Source organism: Neopsephotus bourkii, unplaced genomic scaffold (genome assembly GCF_033783945.1).
Source record: "Neopsephotus bourkii isolate Nb327-2 ecotype Australia unplaced genomic scaffold, CSIRO-AGI_Nbou_v1 NB_1107, whole genome shotgun sequence".
Lineage (NCBI taxonomy): Eukaryota > Metazoa > Chordata > Aves > Psittaciformes > Psittacidae > Neopsephotus > Neopsephotus bourkii.
This window is the reverse complement of record NW_026901594.1, coordinates 67,703-84,360: the sequence shown is the minus strand read 5'-3', so window position 1 is coordinate 84,360 and position 16,658 is coordinate 67,703. Positions and strand designations below refer to the sequence as shown.

Here is a 16,658-nt window from a genome sequence, read left to right as displayed (position 1 = left end):
ATCACCCCAGACACAAGCCCAAACACTGAACTTGGAGGGTTAGCCCACCTGCTACCCAAACAGTTGAGTTACCAAGGTAATTATTTAAATCAGTTATAAAGATTTCCTACAAAGACTACACTGCTGCATTTAGATCTCATCTGGGATCAGTAGGATATTTTATTTCTTTGAATAAAGGCTTTCAGGAACAGTTACTTCTCTAAGGTTTCACTGGTGGCCAAATTCTGGACTGCCCACACTTGTAGCCAGATTAGTGCTCAGCTCAGACTAACCTAGCTTCAGGCAAGAAAAGACAGGAGGCAGATAGGCAATTCCCCATTCTCTAGATAAGCTGGAGAGGTACTGAGATACCTCACTTTCATTGACATATCTTAAGACCAGGAAAGCTCTACCTGGTAATCAGTTATAGTACAGTACTTCCACAAGGTGATGAAGAAAACACACAAATTCAAAATCACTTACTTTGTAAATTATGCATCACAAACGCTCGCCCTTGTAATACAGCCTGAAAATACAATCCAATAACCTGAAAAATGGTTTGGTTTCCTCTTACAAAAATCTTCCTTAAAAAATACTCCCAAAACCTCCTTTTACTAGGAAGCTTCTCTGAAGCAATGAAGGAAAAAAAATTCTGGAAAAAGGCTGCTCTGCCAGTGTTCCATAAAAATCTCTAGAAGAGCTGTAACATGCAGTGAGAAAATCCAAGCCTTCTCTCTCAATTGCTCAGAGCTCTGTGCTGTGCAGGAGGTATCCACTTACTCTGGTTCATCATTAAAAAGTGAACCTGACTTTAGTACTGTGGAAAGAAAAAAAAAAAAAAGAAACCACCACCCTCAGTAGCTCGTACGTCTCTCGCTGATAAAGATCTCAGTTTCATGATTAACTTGGGCAGGTTCAAATATTTGCTGAGCCAGGGATTTCAGGTGGGGGAGGGGGAGAGCAGATTCAAAGTAAAAGTTGTCATCAGCTAACAAGTGGCCAATGCATAGCTAACTTTCTCATTTTAGCCAAGTAAATGAGAAGACCATTGTAAGAGGTCTTAAAATAGTCTCTGTCACTGGCTGCTGAGTGCAGCCTTAAAGCTGATAAAATTGCCATGAACAGCCAAATGCAGGAAGTGGCTTACTAACACTGCTGGAAAAAAAGCAAAATAAAAATCTTTCTTGAAAAGAGCTACATATCTCAGAACAGCCCCGTGCAAGCAGAATAACCTGCTTGCAAGCACAGCATCACTTCTTCCACACTCACGCTGGATCACAAATACAGGTGCTACTTGAAGACCCCTGGTGTGATGCTGTGAGGCATCTTATCCATTCTCTATAAACTGAAAATAGTAGAAAAAACACCTGCCCGTATCCTTGGTGTTTTCCAGTACATCAGGGTTGTTCGTTTCTTGGGCAGACAGGCATGAAAAGGGACTGCTCAGAGTGTTTGGTGGAGATCAGACTGCCTTAGTGTTTGGTGGAGATCAGACTGGCTAAAGAACAGAGCAGCAACTGACGAGCCCACTCCCCTTTGCCTACAGAGGTTAACATCTCTGCTAGCCATACTTTTACAAGGAAATAAATTCAAAGTGAAAAGAGAAGCAGAACACAAGATTTAGTTCAGAGAAAGAAGAGAATTAATATTTTCCTCCCTCTTGTTGGAAACTGAGAACTTCTAGTAGCTGCATACCTTGAGATTTGCTTATGCTCCTTAAGGCAGTCAAATGCTATTGTAAAGTGTTCACCTCCTGAATACTTCACCTACCAAAATCCTCCTATGCTACAAAATACCACTTATACCTAATAATGAAACTTCAGATATCTGCAGTACATTTTTGATGTTTTACAGTTGATTGATTAGCTTCACCCATAACAACCCCCTACTTTTCTCATTTTAGCCATTGCCTGCTCGAACAATTGTCAGTTCTCTATATAATTTAATGCAGCACAATCATAAAAGCACAGCCTACTTCAAATGGAAATAGTAACCTGTGTTTCTGCACTAATCCAACTTCTGACAGTAACCGCTATGCCTCCTGTTTACTGTTAAAATCATAGAAGGGGTTGATAACGCTTCTTGGTTTATAGGGAGACAATACACAACAAGCATACTTCCAAAAAAGAGAAGACAACCCAAACCTGGTTCACTGAATTGCTTATACTTTTAAAAAACACAGGTACCAACACAGAGATAAAAGATAAGGCTTTTTCCCAAATAAATTTTATTTTATTCTTTTTGTATTCCAGTGCCTTGTGCAAAAATTAGTTCCTAATCATTCTACAGAGCGGAATCGAGTGCCTTGCCAAAAAAAGATACCGGCATGCACACAGTTGCATTGTCACACAATTGCTCTATCTTAATACTTAGGAAATGTAAATTTAAATTTCAAAACCTTGAGTGGTGTCAACTGAATCTATTGATTTGTATTTGCAGAAATTCATCAGCCTACTATGTTTTTTTGCAGTCATATTTGGCGTTCTTCTATCTTTAAAGCTTTTTCCCCCCATCCCCCAGAAAATGATGTATGAAGGTTTGATAGGCTTGCTGTGTGTTACATGTACTTACATACAAAACCACACGCATATAAAGTACAAAATTCTAGTAATGTTATACATGTTGTTTCAGTTTTACCAAATATATTCAACTGGGTATTGAGAAACATAAAGCGTAGACTACTATCAAAACCAAGAATACAGCGGCATTCCTAAGTATGGTGATTAATAAAGCATTTTGCTGTCCTCTGAAGCAGGTACAAAGCCTGACTTTATTAGCTTAGAAGGGGAGCCCTCTGCCGGGTGATGGGCGGACGCGCAACATACCTCCTCTGCAGCACAAGCTCTTCTCCCCCAGACGGACTGCCTCCTGCAAGCCCCAAACCATGCTCAGCACTGCTTACAGTCCAGCACAGCCCATGATGTGATGCAGCAAAGTCCTGGCAAGGGACAGCGTTCGTACAATATTTTTTCTGTCCCTAAGATAAAACCAACAGGACTATGGGCTGAGCCTGACCACCACAGCAGTCAGACGGAGCTCTGTGCTGGATTCCAAGAGGAAGGAACAAGGCTGGCCTTCACACTCCCTGGTGCTGGCTGTCATGCTAGTATGCTTGCTAATATTTTGTGCAGCTAAAAGCAAAGTGTCTACCGATTAGACTCTCAACCCATCTCCAGTATTTGAGCAGTTACATGTAAGGCAGTCTCACTGCCTTACTTTTAGCTATGACCCTGTGAGAGTAAACCCTACATCTTCATGCTTAAAACTGCAGTATTTCACAGCTTGAGCTATTATTTACAGTGTTATTTACAAGCCTGGGAAACAGGAATAAACTAGGATAGACAGTCTAGATGGAGCAGCTGAGCTTGAGTTAGTGCATAGGCCATTACAGGCTTCAACTCACAGATACAGCCACGGCAGCTCCTTCTGGGAGCTGTGGTAGTTCTCCCTCTATTCCTCACCAGCCTTTCTGCCTGCAGAGCCATGTTCCTTTGCTCTCCCACCATGTCCCCTTTCCTCTTTGCCTTTCTGTGATGTGAAACACATTAATCTCACACACCCAAAGCCAATCCACACATTTTAACACTCCCTCACTCTAAAAAGACCCCCATCTGCCTGAGTTCCCCCTGAAAATCACTTCCGAGCTCTTCCATCACCCCACCTTCCTATGTAAGACCTGCCTTCCCAGCCACTCACTCCAAATTGACTGCACTGCACCGAGCACCCATCAGGCCCCATGGACAACTCAGACTGGCATCCAAGGCAGGCCTCCTCCAGACAGAAAAGCCAGAAGCCTTTATGATCCACGAAAATGAACTGAAAAAAATGATCCAGTCTTCTATAGCTGCACATATAGCTTATTTTTCAGTATTTACCTCTTAAAGCACACAGGCCTTCACACCTCTGTATGATATATGAGATTCTGTGAGACATAAGCAGCATGTTAGCTATTATCTGTTACAATTAAGATATTTTCTTCAAATGGTATCGTTTTGAATAGCATATTTAGCAACATTAACTTTTTTTCTGAGTGTTAAATCAGCATTATCCTTTATATTAAAGCATGTTTGGCTGGCTGTTCATTAAATTTGGGTGTTAAAAAGGGATGCTACATCACCTAGCTTGCCCACCATCTTTCAGCTATCCTAATGATAAACTTGAATGAGACAGGAATCAGAAAATGGATCTCCTTACCAATTATTCAAAACACCAACCATTTCTCCAATCTTACTTCTCCTGCAACATTATTTTGTCTTCACCTAGTACACATATAGGCACAAGAGGTACTTCAACTTTGGTACTTTAAGTTTTGCTGATGGCTAAGAACTATTCTAATTCACAAAATTAAATGCATCATTTGCTGTTCAACTCTGACAGCGAGAAAAAAAATCAGCCTGGAGTTGTCCTGTAATGAAAAAAAAATAATCAAGTAGTGGCTTAGGAGTAACTCCAGTTTTTTGCATTACCTGTGCAAAGCATCACTCTAGCTGTAAGATGTCCAATTAAAGATACCCAATTTAAGACTCTAATGTTAAGATATATTTAAGGTCCAACTGCATACTTCCTATTGCTTTGAGGCAAGAAAGATAATTAGTGGGTGATGTGATAAGAAAAAAAACCACAGCTGTGCAAAGGTTTCCTTCTATTAAGTTCAGTTATCTCCAACACGACACTAAATATATCTATGTACTGTGTAATATACCAATAAAACTTAACGCACAGCTCATTTTAGACAGTGTTTTCATCTAGGCTTGAGAATAACAGAAGTAGAAGCTATCACTCCAGCCTGTGAAAAATAGAAGAAACCAGACAGGACTGGCTTCTGGGTTACCACTTAGTTGCCATTCCATTATTTTCAACAAGATTCTTTCTACTTAAAACCTCTTAACTTCTGCACTTCTAAAATTCTATTACAGAATGTAATTCTCAGAACACTTATATGACAAGTAAGTTATTTTTTTCCAGAAATCTTCCTTTTATTACACTGTCTCTAAACAATTTTTATGGAAACTCGAGCCACTACAAACAATAATCTTGAGGATAGTAATTTTGAAAGATACATCTTAGAGTCTTCTATGAGGACTATAACAACAAGAGCACTTCAAATGATTGGTCATTGAGTTATTTTGGTGTGAAAACCAAACCTGTGTTCTAATCCTGTGGACTTATGTAACATTCTATCAGGACGCAACTTTTGAAAATCATTCAAGTGTTTTACAGAACTAAGAGCAGTGGATAGCTAACCATAGAACTACAAAGCTTGAAAATTTGTATCTAAGGGTTTTTTTCAGCTTAGTAGATGTGCAGATGTTCTACTAAGAGTCAAACCCCATAAATCTGATGGATAGAGCCACATTCTTCAAGTGCCCTAATGATACTCTCAAGAGTTCTCTTTAGTAGTTCTAACACTAACATCTTTCACTTTTATACTTCCCTCACATGAAGCAACTCAGGAAGATATGCAACCAAGTGATCTCTTACATGCAACTTAACTCATCACTTTGAAACTCAAGAAACTCTCACTGCTGACTTTACCTTTGTAACCTCCCAACCATTGCCTCTAGCCATATAAATGTATACACTCTAAGGCAGTTGCAATCATGTAGTTTAAAAAATGCTACCTGCAAGCTCCTTAGAAGAACAGAGGATTCAACAATGTATTTTGCCTTTTCAGGCTTGTAGCAGGTGACAAAGACAAGAATTCTTTAACAATCAGCAGTCACTTGCTGATTCTTAGTAAAACAGGACAATTAGTCATACAAGTCTGGCCTCTCCTGGTTGTTATGAAGCATGAAGAAGAAAAATACACAGTGGTTCTGGAAATGCCTGCTTAACTATTTTGACAAAAATTGAATAAACCAAATAGGTATAAAGTAGCCAAAAACAGATGGATACAAAATCTTAGGGAAAGGTTTCTAATTATTACAGCTGGCAAGGTTGAAAAAGCCTTCAATTTCACAGCAGTAGGAACAAAAATCTTAGCCATTTTAAACTAGTCTTCCGTAGCTGAGGAAGGCGATTATACAATGCACCCACCTATAAACAGGAGAAATAAGGCATTTTACTGCTGCTGTGCTCTTCAAATCTTAAGCATCTCTACAAATCCTACTGCCATGAACTTTACCTTGTACTTCGAATACAGAGGCGGGAAAGCTACAGCCTGCCAAATTTTCTGTTCCCCATCAACCTATCCTTATTTTTGGATATTCTTTGTTAATGATCTGTAAAAGGATTTACTTTAAACTAACCTAAGAAGTGTTGAGTTAACAATCTCCTTTGTAAAGAGTCAGCAACTCTGCCTTCCTCCTGTCAAATATCTGATTGAAACCTGGGGATTTTTATTAAAAAAAAAAAATTATGAGCATTTACTGTCCTTAGGTTGAATTTCATATTTAAGAAAACAATGGTATATAACTTTTAAAATTAAAAATAGTTTTTACCTGGTACAGGCTGTCTCTCATTCCATTCACTTGTGATTAAAACTTCTAGGATTTTTATGTGATATTCGGTATTATCAGAGCTGAAAAAGATGGTTTAAGCAGTAAGAACTACAAAAAATTGCCAATGTTTGCTAAAATTGTAAAAAAAAAGGAAATTGGAAAAGATTTACAGAAGTGCCCTCCACGTTAGAAGGTCAGGAAATTAATTCATTGAACTTACCCTTATGTAAAACTAACCCGTATGCACAGTACAAAACAGAATACAGATGACCCACGTACCTTGCTAACTGAAATTTGAAAAGCAGAGGGCTGAAAATTTCAGCCAGAGACCTTGCATTCAAAAGATTTTTGCTGGAGGCTTGACAAACTCTGAGGAAATGTTTGAGCAAATACTGGAGTGTGAGCCAATACTGGGGAGGTAAATTTGGAGATCTGATGAGTTTCTTCAGCAACTGAGCATACTCTTCTGAGCTCTGCACTTCTGCAAGCAAACAGATAAAAGGCTCTTAATATCAGCACAGGAACATTCAACAAGTAAAATGAAACTACATATGACTCCTTTAGAAGCATCAGTTTTAGAGGAAAAAAAAATAAAATTCTGTCCTTCATTAGTGCAGTAAGACTTCTTTCTCCTTTTGAAAAAAGTGAACTAGCTCAAGCAAGAGTAAAGAACAAGCATTTAAAAGTCAAATGGAAACAGATACGCATTTTGGTAAAAACCACAATGTGTTCACAGTGTACTGGTAGAAGTCTGTCTTATGTTTAGTGTCACACATGATTGGGTAATTCTGAGATGCATTAGATAAGTCTCACAGGTGCTGTTGTGACTTTGAAGGTTACCAGTAACAATATTGTGTCCTGAGATACATAACAGACTATTTGGTCCACACGCTGAAAGCCTCTAACCTGTACTTGTTTGAAAGGACCACTGTAGATGATGAACCTTACATGTATGTATTTCTCACTTCATAAGCTGCAACTTCCAACATACTGCAGAATGTCATGACCTCTAATACATTTACATTGTCAGCACTGATAAAAAGTTAAAAATTAGCTTTTTGCATACAGATAAGTCCTTGATTTTTCACCCTGGTTTTTCTAGAGTCATTCTACTTACTAAAATGAAGAGAACTGTGTTATCCCATATATTTTCCATTATGTTTACCTAGATAGGTAACTAAATAATGTGTGTCTACATCTGAATTGAAACAGCTTTTATGAAGTGGTATGTATGTTTTCTGAAATGCTGGCAGGTTGTGCAGAATCTTCCTTGTTCTCTGGGTGACAGCTAGACCACTGGCTATTCATGGCTTGACTTCGCGAACGAAGATTTGGGAAGGGCTTTTACCCACGCTTACTACAAGTGCGCTGATGACTAAGAAGGCCAATGTGGGATAGGCAAATCCGGCGACAAAAAGCACAGCAGAAGGTCTCCTTGGGTGGAACAGGTGGGACACGATTCTTCCTGCGTTGTCTTTTCTCCTCGAGACTAGTTCTTCGTGAGCTCTCAAAGGAGTCAGCGGCATTATGTATGGTGTGCCTTCAAGTCTCCCGATTGGAGGCCAAGGTGGACCACTGATGGTAGTCAATATGGCCAAGGCTAAGGTATTGTTTCAGGGAGTCCTTATATCTCTTCTTTGGGGCACCTCTCTTGCGGCTGTCGGTGTTGGGCCTGCGCAGTGGATTTATTTTAGGAGAGGCACAGCGTGAGTAGAACTGGCCTCACCCTTTACACCTGAGGTTTATCTGCCAGGGCCTAGCGAGCTTGGACGGTGACAGCAAAGTCCTCAGGTCGTAGGTTTAATTAGAGTATCCTTCTCTTAGATGGATGGCCTTACAGGGCTACACGAGCTCCATCTGCCCGGGTTTGAAGTTGGAGTTATCCTTCTCCTAGGATGGTTGCCCAAAGGCTAGTGAGCCCATCCTGCCCATGGACACACTTTGTCTGACCCTTCATCTGAGAGCTGACTGGCATGGGAGACCCTACCAGAAGCATAAGCCACCACCAGCATAACTCCCAACTTCACAAGGGCACGCAAGCTCTTTCCCTACAACAAGGGGGTGTCCGTGAAAGAGACTGGCTATTCAGAATCCTAATAACAGCTTTTTTGCCTGACATCTGAAATGATGTGATAATCATACCTTGAGCTACAGAAATCATGTCACTGTAAACAGCTGCTGGAATGATGGGATTTGGCAGGTCCAGGAGATACCTCTTGAGAGCATCTGATAAAGTGTGCACATCAAATGTCTCTAAATCCAGTGAAGAAGCATCTAGAGGGAAAGAGCAACATACTTTTTAGACATTAGGAACTGGAAAAAATACACAAACTCATGATATTATACCAATCCAAACCTGCTAACTTCTATCTGGTTTATGAGGAGCAAATTACAAGAAAGAGTGCACAACACCAAGAAACATTTCTGAGATGAAGAACACACAGTGCTCAACAGCATGGCCAGGCCTTTGACATCTGATGAACCAAATGGTTTCCAGATCTATGTGTGGCCTTCTGTCACATAGAGCACAGGGCTGAACTCAGAATAACAGTAGTTACCGACTTTGCTGACAATGCTGACACTACTGACAATGCTATGGAACATCAGAATATTTTTAACAGCTCTCTGTTTTACCTCTAAATACTTTGTGTATGAAGTAAGTATTAATCAAGGTTTTGGGCAAATGCAGCTTCTCTACTGACAGCTACCTCTATTACAACTGGAAGTTTGATTAACAACTTGGGGCTCCAAGTCTGTAAATATTCATGTGAGCAAGTCAAAACAAATATACACGTGCAGAAGTTGGTGCTTGGTGTGTTATGCAGCTGTTAGTATTTATCTTGTAAAACCTGATAGCCTTCCAGGATGGTTATGACTTGGGCTAAGACATGGGAGTGGCACATAAAGAACTACTTGTTAATGCTGGAGCAAGGAATATCAGCAGCACAAATGAAAACAGGAAAATACACAAATGCTTACTTAGTGCAGGCAAGATTAGGGTTCATCTTAAAACAAAATCTTGGGCAGTAAACTCCTAAATGTTTACAGAAAGATACATCTGGTACAAGAATTTAGAGGTGTTAATGCTGATCAACTTTTTCAGGCTATCCAAGTCCCTTGTAAAGTAACTGCTGAATCTATCTGGCCAGTTTGATCTAAATTTGACAGAGAGGTACAGGAATCAGATATGTGGTTTGTCTACTCACACTGTAAAAAATGGGCAGCCAAGAGGGGGTAGTGAAAAACTCAGTGCTACTCCACCTCATTTCTAGTTTCCCCAAAGAAAAGCTTGCAGTATGAGCTCAACTTTATCAGACACCAAGGAATTTGCATGATAAAAAAAAAATAATTATAGCTCACATGATAAAAAGCTTGTAGTGTGGGCATGAATTGTACAAAAGCAATTATGCATCAAAATCATAGAATCATAGAATAGTTTGGGTTGGAAAGGACTTTAAGATCATCTAACTCCAACCTCCCCCTGTACCATGACACCCAAGGCTCTGTCCAGTCTTGCCTTGAACACTGCCAGGGATGGAGCATTTACCAATCCTTTGGGCAACCTGTTCCATCGCCTCAACACCCTCACAGTAAAGAACTCCTTCCTTGTATCTGACTTGAACTTCCCCTGTTTAAGTTTAAACCCATTAACCCTTGTCCTATAGTCCCCAATGAGGCGTCTTCTCCAGCATCCTTGTAAGCTCCCTTTAGATACTGGAAGGCTGCTGTGAGGTCTCCATGAAGCCTCCTCTCCTCCAAGCTGAACAGCCCCAACTTTCTCAGCCTGTCTTCATAAGGGAGGCACTCCAGCCCCCTGATCATCCTCGTGGCCCTCCTCTGGATTTGTTCCAACAGTTCCATGTCCTTCTTATGTTGAGGACCCCAGAACTGCACACAGTACTCCAAGTGGAGTCTCACAAGAGCCAAGGAGAGGGGCAGGACCACCTCTCTCAACCTGCTGGTCATGCTCCTTTTGATGCAGCCCAGGATATGGTTGGCTTTCTGGGCTGCAAGTGCACACTGAAACTGGCTCATATTAAGTTTCTCATGTTAAGACCAACACCCCCAAGTCCCTCTCTGCAGGGCTGCTCTCAGTCACTTCTCTGCCCAACCTGTGGCTTTGCCTGGAATTGCCACTGCCTAGATAGTACTGTATTGAAGCTAATGTGCAGTTATCCTGTTAATAGGGGGAACATCTCATCCACAAGCGGAACAGCACCCTAATGCAGTTCACAACTTTGAGACCCAAGCCAACTTTGCACTCTAAATTAGTGCTCTGCTAATTCAAAGACAATAGGCAGAAGAGATGAGATCTGTCTTTATCCATATATCTGGACACCCACACACTGCACCAGCTCTGTCCGGGAAGTTTCTGATGGTATCTTAAAGAGAACCCACAAAGATACACTGTTATTAAAGTCCAGTTTCATTTTGCCAAATGTAATTACATTCTAAATAAAAACACATGTAAACATGTTCTTGACCTCAGGAGATAGATGAACCTTCCATAAAGGTACACCACAGTTTAGAGATTTAAAAAGGGATTCAGATAAATTAAGAGATACATCCATACTGGTGCCATAGAAAATCTGGATTTAATTGGACTGAGAAATTGCAATACTAAAAATATAGCTTAGGTTGCTAGCATCGCATGCACATCTCCTCTCCCTGCTTGCACTCATATACTTACTTCACTCCCACCACCATCAGGAGAGGATGTTCTTTTGATTTGAAGGAACAGACAACTCCTATTATCAGCCGTTGTTCATTTTGTTAATAATTGCAATTACTAAAAATAAAGAGAGCTAATTCACCGTTTGAATCTGCCTTCTTTGTGGCCCTTTAGCAAAATGGCACGTAACCAGTTTCATTTTGTATTTTTGTGCTTGCCTCTGCAAGTGGAAGCTCACACCTGACACTGCGACCCAGCTTGCAAAGGTGTGGTCAAGCACTTCTACATCATCTCCTGATCTGTCATACTGTGACAGCGTTGCCATGCCAGTATATTCTGGCCTGAAGTAGAAATAAAGAGTCCGAAAAAGAGAAGGAAGTATATTTCAGGAAACTTGAATGGGTGTAGGATGTCAGTGGTGTAGCTGCATTTTACTGCCCAAAACCTGAGAATCCAGTCTACTGCAGCAACATTAATTAAATTCTCTTTGCCTTCCAGTATTATCTCTGTAATAGGCATGGAATGTGCAGCTATTGCCTCCCCGACTGCTGGACCAAAAAAATGCACACAGAGAACTGTATGCAAACAAATGGACATTTGTTTTCAAAATAATAACCTGTAGCCTTACAGGAATAGTGTATCTTGTTTCTGATAAAACATCTTGTTTTTCTCTGTACAGCTAGATTGTCAGTCTTTGAACAAGCAAGTGACCAAGAAATTATTAAAATAATTATTCTTAGGAAAAAAAAAATGCAGTGAAACTATGGAAAAAAGAAACCCTCTAAAACTGAAAAATGTTTCATACTAAGTGTAAAAGTTACAAATATTTTTTTACTTATCTTTTTAATATTGTATTATTCAGAGCCAGCACATGTATGTAAGCAGAATAGGGGAGCAAAGAAGAGAGAAACGGTCTGACCACAAATTCTAACTAGTGCTTTAAGGAAGAAAACTATACTTACCACATTCAAGAATTTGTCTTAGTTCTGCTGAGCTGCTTGAACCTTGTGTTCCATACAAAGTTGAGCACTCCAAACCTTCAAAACAAAATTGATGGGATATATTAATATTCCAGTGATTGTTGCCATGATACAATGTATTTCTGTTTCCTTCAAATAAGTGCCTACAGCATAAATAGCAACATTCTCCCGTTAGCATCCATCTACCATACATGGAATGTGATTGCTTTTTAAGGCTGTAAGACACCTCTTTGTACATGCAAATTGCTGTCTGCAGGAAGAGCTGGCCAAGGAAAATCAGAGTTGCCAGCAGTCCCACATATTCTGTACAACTCTCCACAGGCTGACTGCAGAAAGCCAAGACTAAGAGAAGAAAACAGCTTGCAGGGGAAACATGTGAGCCAGATCTTCCTTGACACTCTGCATGCCCGCTGGAAACACCAGGTCTTTTAGTTGGGTAAGAAGTGAATAATCTGAGTCAGGCCACCCCACAGGAATATTGGACAAGGACATGACAGAAGTTCTGACACATCCTAATAGGTTCAAAGATTTAAATGAGGCTTCTACATTACAAGCGTGACTTCTGGCATCCTATGTAGTCAACAGACACTCATGGCCCCTTCTACAGGACAGGTAACACTTAAGTCATTTTTGATTGTCCAGAGAACCATGACCTCACTGTGTACATAAGGTGAGTGTCACACCACTGGTATGAGAGAAATATGTCTGATAATCCACCTGAATAGACTACATCAATACAGTGTTTTCATGTGAAAGATACTGTTACAACTTCCCTACTTCAGTGAAAATAAGGAAGATAGTCCACGTAGCCTCCATTGAGCAGAAACCTTAAATGAGATTATTCCATGTCTGTTAAGCTAGATAGGGGAAATGCCAGCTCTGGATCTGGTTCTGTAATCTCAGCCCATGTAAGTAAAAAAATAATCTTGGTAAACTGCTCTTCAGCATACCTTTCTTTTCAATGGTCTCCACTATCTTGATAAGAATCGGTGGAGCAACATCAGGAGGTGCAAACTGTTCTGTAAGATCTGGAAGTGAAAAAGCTGTAAAAGAAAAAGTACAGATATAAGCCAAGCTACAGCTGCATACAACTTCTATTTAGGAAAGTCACGACACATAATGCAACCAGGTAATTTTTAAGAACAGAACAAACATCCCACTGGCCTAAACAAGAACATTCCACAAATAATTAGAAAGCTGAATAAATATGACGACAATTTCATTTTTATAGTATATTCTTTTAGGGATCTCAGTCAGTCCTAGAATCACTCTCCATATTGCCTAGGAAAAGAAAACATAATGAAAGTTTGCAATCTATGGATGGGCAGAAATACAGTGCAAGGAAGGAAAGAAGTCTTTTGGTCTGAAACATTTACATCCAGTGTGCACCAGATGAGGGAGCTAAACACATCACCGTCTGGGAATTGCTGATCCCCTGGGTAAAATAGACTTTAAAAAGACCTGTATTTCACACTCTCACAAAAGTTCAGTAACTTCTGTTTCCTTTCAATTTCCAAGCATGCTACTATTAATAGTGTTGTGCTTCACGTGAAGCAAGAACTTTCTCTTTTACAATGACTGGTTAAGAATAAATAGCAGCATAATCAGAAAGGGACATTTTGCAGATTCAAACAAACCTGCGTACAGATTTTATACAAAGTCAGCTTTCATGCAAGCCACTCATTTCACAGAGAGAACACACTGCATAAAGGAATGTCCTAGCTTTGTGATGTGAGGGATGGTCTATCTCTCAATGCACTATTTTTGCCAAAAGGGTAATTCAAAAGTTTTAGAGCAGTCCTGCTTAACTCTTGGAAAGAAAGACCGTTTACATAAAGATATTATTAAACTACTGCCAGAAACATCTGGCACAGATTGATGGATTATGATTGATAAACAAAGCTTAATCACTGAAGTAAAAGTTGCCAGTTGCCTAAGTGATGGTGATCTCTGCCAAATCAAACTCACCATGGACAAGTAGACAGCAATCCTTAAACACACATGCACAAGTATGCCTGCATGCATATGTATACATACATACATACACATAGTTTATTTCTAAAAGACTGAAACCGGAAAAAAATATAAGGATAATTAAGAAATAAAAAAACCAACAAACCAAACCTAAAAAATACAACAGCTAAATATGAGTGGAGAGTTTTTAATGATAAACTTTGAGATAGCCAAAAATTAAATGCACCAAAACTGAGAAAGAGAAAGGAGAATCTTTTGGCTGAGAATTCACCCTATTTTGGATGCAAAAAAATATACAACTTTTTAAAAATGCAAAAAATTAAAAATTGGTAAGACAGCAAGGAACATACAGAAGAAGTTTGGACATGAAGAAAACTGAGGAGAGAAATTTAAGACAATAAATAACAATTACTTACAAACTAGCAATGGAAGTGGTGCATACTGGGAGACTGAGACATGTCCCTTGCAAAAAGAAGAATGATGCTAAAATAATAACAGAATGGTTTTTGTTGGAAGGGACATTAAAAACCATCTGGTTCCAAGCCCATTGCAACAGGCAGGGAAACCTTCCACTAGGCCAGGTTGCGCAAAGCCCCACCCAACCTGGCCTTGGACACTGCCAGGGATGGGGCAGCCACAGCTTCCCTGCACACCCTGTGCCAGTGCCTCATCAACCTCACAGGGAAGAATTGCCTCCTAATATCTGATCTAAATCTACCTTCTTTCACTTTAACATTACTCCTTGTCCTATCACTACTTACGCTTACAATGATGAAATACTTTCCAGTTCATTCAAACTGAAAAACATGTGTTATCCATAATTTAACTTTGGAGGCCCAGAAAATGAGCATTCAGGAGTCCCTAAAGAGTTGCCTAAGCAGATCTCTGAACTGATGATATTATTTTTTAATGACTTGTGAAAAATCAGAGAAATTCCTGGGGATCAAAAAAGTTCTAATACCGGATCCTCACATAGAAAGAATAAATAAGAGGACTACCCCTAGTTATATTACCAGTTCTGGACAAAATGAAGGAAAACATGATACTAGACTGACATGATAAAGCAATAAAAGACAGCACTGTAACTAAGGATTGTCAGCTTAGCTTTTTAGAGGATAGATTCTGTTAAAAACCACAGTACTTCCTTCCTTGGTGGCACCCTAGGTAGCTGAAAAATGCAAATGAGGAGACATAATAAACTCTAAAGTTTTGTCAGATAGTTGACTTAGTATAACACTGCGATTAAAAGTTAGAATTACAAGATACTAACAGACTCACAAAATGCTAAGGGCATAAAATGCACGCCTTATATGGAAGCAGAGGAAGAACAGATTTTAAAAACTGAGTTTACATATTTTGACTTATGATATCAACTTTCTGTTCCCTTAGGTACCTAGTTACATTAAGTACCATTCTCCCTCTTGCATAACAGCAATGAAATTGTGTCACCTCTGAAGAAAGATGCTCACCTCATAATTCCAGCTGGAGGCAGCATGCAGCAACAGTCTAAACTGAAGCTGAGGAAAGAAAGGAGAGACAAGGAGAAATAGAGACAGAGGACAGAAGTAAAATGCAACAGGCATTTGAAACATTTTGGGTGACAGCTAGGCAGTTCAGGGATGGTCCTTTAAGGCTACTGAAAGCAAAGAGAACCATACTTTCTCACATTAACCAAACTGTGCCTTGAAATAATCACAAGAGATACCTAAACAAGGTGTATTTAGAAAAATAATTCTATTTCACACTACATTTTGATTTTCTACATAAGGGATGGAGTCCAAGCAAAGCAAAAAGGAGAACCCAATGCCAGGAAAAGATTTCAGTTCATGGGAAGAAGCCCTTGCAGGGTGAAAAAAAGACTTTTGTCTCTGTGGGACATAAGGAATGAGGTGGATGTAGACTTTACCTAGATTACCTAAACAAAGACTGCCTCCTACGGCAGCTATCCTGATGCTCCATACTTTTTGTCTACACTTTAAGCAGGATCTTAGGTTATAAACTAGGTTTGTATCACAATCTGTTACAGAATCTCTTCCATTGTACAGTGTTCTTGATCAATAATCACCTTAGTGAAAGTGAAAGGCTTTTGGAAGCTATGCATTTACCTTTTTCTTATGCAAAACCTGTATTGACTACAGAACATAAGTATGTAAAGCTGACGGCACACTGGTTAAAAGGAAGGTTTCCATCACTCCTCTGCTACCCTAAAATATGCAATTTGAAAAATATTAAAATTTTAGGAGTTTAAGGGATTTCTGGTGTCTCTTCCTCCATATATCAAGTTCCTTTTCTCCAAAATTATGAATTTCTAGCTACCAAAGAGACTGCTGAAATTTTAGATATGAAGACAGCCTTTAAAATAGTAACAATTTATGCCACAAATACATAAACTGTAAATTACTCGTGTATTTTACTAAAACCACACGATATTCACTTATCTTTTAATACTATGCATACACTGGTGAGTATAAACTCTACAGCAAAAAGACACAAACATATACACACAGATGATGGCAGGAATAAAGCCTGCAGTTATCTTTAACACAGCAGTAACAGAAGAATGCGTCTAATCCACACAGTTACAGCACTTAGCAAAACTGAAAAAAACACTCC

The 16,658-nt window shown here is 39.5% G+C and overlaps 1 protein-coding gene across 3 annotated transcripts in view; it reads right to left on the bottom strand.

Moving 5' to 3' along the window:
* PIK3R1 (phosphoinositide-3-kinase regulatory subunit 1) overlaps positions 1-16,658 on the bottom strand; it is a 55,308-nt gene that overhangs the window by 14,299 nt on the left and 24,351 nt on the right. For 2 of the 3 annotated variants that reach the window (XM_061362255.1, XM_061362256.1), the window contains exons 2-6: positions 13,022-13,114; positions 12,054-12,128; positions 8,562-8,693; positions 6,699-6,900; positions 6,420-6,499 (exon numbers count right to left, since the gene is read on the bottom strand). In XM_061362255.1, coding sequence (XP_061218239.1) covers positions 6,420-6,499; positions 6,699-6,900; positions 8,562-8,693; positions 12,054-12,128; positions 13,022-13,114 — 582 coding nt within the window. Of the gene's footprint in view, positions 1-462; positions 781-6,419; positions 6,500-6,698; positions 6,901-8,561; positions 8,694-12,053; positions 12,129-13,021; positions 13,115-16,658 lie in introns of those variants that run through there. The other variant, XM_061362258.1, reaches the window with a different exon arrangement.